This window comes from Crocuta crocuta, unplaced genomic scaffold, assembly GCF_008692635.1.
Source record: "Crocuta crocuta isolate KB4526 unplaced genomic scaffold, BGI_CrCroc_1.0 scaffold333, whole genome shotgun sequence".
Classification (NCBI taxonomy): Eukaryota; Metazoa; Chordata; class Mammalia; order Carnivora; family Hyaenidae; genus Crocuta; species Crocuta crocuta.
The window spans coordinates 4,789,065-4,792,873 of record NW_027532856.1 but is presented as its reverse complement, the minus strand read 5'-3'; the positions used below and the strand labels follow the sequence as shown (position 1 = coordinate 4,792,873).

The 3,809-nt window shown below is 41.3% G+C and overlaps 1 protein-coding gene across 1 annotated transcript; it reads left to right on the top strand.

Annotated features, from left to right (window-relative positions):
* Window positions 1–2,334: 2,334 nt before the first annotated feature.
* LOC144216256 (olfactory receptor 4D1) lies at window positions 2,335–3,395 on the top strand. Its single transcript, XM_077745570.1, has one exon. It carries the CDS (start codon window positions 2,355–2,357, stop codon window positions 3,288–3,290), a length of 936 nt encoding a protein of 311 aa, XP_077601696.1. The 5' UTR covers window positions 2,335–2,354; the 3' UTR covers window positions 3,291–3,395.
* Window positions 3,396–3,809: the final 414 nt, after the last annotated feature.

Sequence of the window (3,809 nt, the reverse complement as noted above, 5' to 3'; positions counted from 1 at the left end):
AAATGCCCTGACGCCTAAAGAACTGAGGAAGAGATCAGTTTGGTTGAAGCCCAGGGTCCTCAGTAGGGAGCAAGTAGGAAGAGAATAGTAGTCAGGAGTGCAGATTCTGTGACTAATCAGACATGGGTCAGAGTTCCAGAGTAGCAGAGCTCTGCTACTCACTCTCTGTGTGACCTGTGGCAAATTATTTACCGACTTTAAGCCTTAGTTTACTCATCTGTAAAGTGAGATAATTAATAGAACTTTACTGTATTTTATAAACATGCAAATAATATATAAGAATTAAACAGACTAATGCTTATAAAATGCATAACATAGTGCCTAGCACATAGTAAACACTCAGTAAATGTCTACCACTACAATGACAAGGATTACTGCTACGAGTTCAAGAAATGTTTACTATTTCAACTACTGCTAAGTGGCAGATGGGTCTACAAAGAAAGGTAGGAGCTAGTTTGTGTGGAAGCACTTGAAAACTCATGTAAGTGTGAATTCTTTCTTGTAGGCAGTGGAGAACCAGGGAAAATTTTTGAAAGTTTGGATCTAGAGGGGAAAATGTCTTTTAGGAAGTTGATGTTACACAGTGTGTGTCTCTGACTGATAAAGGCATATAAAAGTATGTGATAGTTGTAATCTTAATAGGGATAAAGATAAAAACAGGGATAATAAAACTATGCCTTTGGCATTTTAGGAATCAATCAGGTGGGAGGGTTGAGATTAGGGGTAAAGGGTTAGGGGGTCAGGAACTTTCTCAGAGAGGCCAAACCAGGCCATTTAAGCTGCTGCCCACCGAGACTGACCTTGACACCATGTGGTAGAGCAAGGACACAAAGCCAGAGACAAAGGCGTATGACACTCTGTTGGGGTTGCTCTGACAACGCCCCTGGAGTGCTGGCTCCACTTTCTCTTGTCTTGGGGCTTTCTACCCTAGTGTGCTGGGATAAGCCTGTTTTTAACTTTGTTTCATCACATCATTTCCCACCAAAAGGCTTACAGGGATTCCCAATTATCCATGGGGACGTTTTTCAAATAGTCTCATGCTGAAAGTTGGTGAAGCCACACAATGAACAAGAGTGAATCTTCCTGGAACACTGTTTTTACACAAATATTAGGGATAACTGTAAGTTTTAGACAAGATAAACATGATAGTATTTTGAATACTGTAATACATCACAGATAAGTTCAGAGATAATTCTGTTTCATATTTGCTGGTAGAAATCTTTTCACACACATTCATTCAATTCCCTGTGAAAAATGACTCCGTGCAATTGCCATTGTCCTTCCTATATATTAGGTGGGAACCAGTGAGGAGAAATCTTGTTCTGTTCTATTATCTTCACAGGGTGGGGCCTCAGAGCAAATTTTCCTGACTGATTACAGAAAACAATTTTAGAAAAATGTAACTGAAGAAATAGGTTTTAACATTAAAGAGCTGTTTATTTTTCAAGTGAATGTTCTTCTGGAACTTTCACTTACTGAACTAAAGAAATTAGTTTCTTCTTTATCCTATATTTTCTATAACACCTTGGCCTTAGCAATCAAAGTTTACAAGCCACAAAATTTAAATTTTAAAAAGCCTCTCAAAGATTATCTAGAGATATGTGTATAATAGAAAGTTACATAAGTGCAAAAATATAAAGCTTGAGAGTTCAAGGAAATTTTGCATTTTTCCTGGGCTGATTTGAATTACCCCCACAGATGGCCCCATGGCAACAAATACCATTAGAGAAGTATTTATGTGGAAAAGTTTGAGAAGTGCCAATCATCCCAGCTTCAGCCAAGATCATCTGCTTGTTTGCTTTACATTTGTTTCCAAATTAAGACATGACAGTCTCTTCTAATCCACACCTCTCTTCCTTCAGCAATGAATCATATGCAGCTCCTCAAATCTCTGCCAGGAAGAAGCATCTATTTGTTTATCTAAAATCATTAGTTTCTATCTCTCTCAAGATTTATGCATCTGGGTTGATGATGTTTGTGGTCACAAATACTTGCTAACATGTTTATTCATTCATTCATTGATTCATTGTATTTGAGGAGCCTGTCGTTCACAAGACATTACATTGGGCGCATCTGGTGTGAATCAGACGTGAAACCCATGAATGAGGACAGAATGCTAAAAAAGGGAAAATATCCATAAATGTCTGTAATACAATGTAGGGTGTGGTTAGAGAGATAAGTCTGTGAGAGACTTGAAAATGTATTTATCTCCATGGAAGACTCCCCTAAGCTCCATCTTGAAATATATTCAACAGTGACTTAGATCAACTGATTCCTGACTCTCCAAAGGAAAACAATTGAATTTTCATGATTTTTGTTGCATGGTTTTTCTTTAGGCATGTGGAGAAGAGCCTATGGAAGCACAGAACATCACATGGGTGTCAGAGTTTATCCTTTTAGGATTCTCAGAGACCTGGGAGCTTGAGAAATTCTTGTTCCTGGTGTTCCTATTTGTCTATGTCACCACCGTTGTGGGAAATCTCCTTATCATGATCACAGTGACTTTTGACTCCCGGCTCCACATGCCCATGTATTTTCTGCTCCGAAACTTGGCTGTCATAGACCTCTGTTATTCCACTGTCACTTCTCCAAAGATGCTGGTGGACTTCCTTCATGAGGTCAAGACCATCTCCTACCAGGGCTGCATGATCCAGATCTTCTTCTTTCACCTCTTGGGAGGCGGGACTGTCTTCTTCCTCTCAGTGATGGCCTATGACCGCTACATAGCCATCTCCCGGCCCCTCCACTATGTCACCATCATGAACACTCAGCTCTGTGTGGGGCTAGTGGTGGCTGCTTGGTTAGGGGGATTTGTTCACTCCATTGTCCAGCTGGCTTTGATGCTCCCATTGCCTTTTTGTGGTCCCAATGTTCTGGATAACTTCTACTGTGACGTCCCACAAGTGCTGAGACTTGCCTGCACTGACACCTCCCTCCTGGAGTTCCTCATGATCTCCAACAGTGGAATGCTGGTCTTCATCTGGTTCCTTCTCCTTCTGATTTCTTACATGGTCATCCTGGTGATGCTGAGGTCCCATTCAGAGCAGGCGAGGAAGAAGGCAGCTTCTACCTGCACCACCCACATCATTGTGGTGTCTATGATCTTCATTCCCTGTATTTATATCTATGCCCGGCCCTTCACCCCCTTCCCTATGGACAAGGCTGTGTCCATCAGCTACACCGTCATGACCCCCATGCTCAACCCCATGATCTATACCCTGAGAAACCAGGAGATGCAGGCAGCCATGAAGAGATTAGGCAAGCGCCTAGTGATATGTAACAGGGAGTGAACTTACAATATCTTGCCTCAAGGGTGTCTGGGTGGCTCCAACTCTCGGTTTGGCTCAGGTCATGATCCTGGGGCCGTGGGCCTCTGCCCCCTCCCCTGCTCTTTCCTTCTCCCTCTCTCAAATAAAAAAAATTTAAAAATTTAAATATCTCGACTTTAAAATGACAAGTCTTCCCTCTAAACTTCTGTTTTCCCATGTGAAAAGTGGAGGAAAGTCTTTATAGAGTATGACATTTGAGATGAAATCAATATTTCTATGGACCTACACCGGTGTCAGGTTACTGCATTGGGCATTTTCTCACTTCTATCTCATCCTCATAAAACTGATAGTGGATATATTATTATTATATTAAACCCTTTAACAAATGGGAGAGCTCATTCAATGATGAATAACAAGTGAGTCTGGCAGGAACTTGTTTCCTCTGACTCCAAGTTTAGAGGTAGAACAATGGGTGGGATTTGAAACTCTGGGTCTTTCTTGTGTTTACAAGGGAAAACCTAGAGAGTTCCTCAGCTATGG

Coding starts and splice junctions, on each gene's coding strand:
- LOC144216256 (XM_077745570.1), top strand. CDS start 2,355: ATGGAAGCACAGAACATCACATGGGTGTCAGAGTTTATCCTTTTAGGA.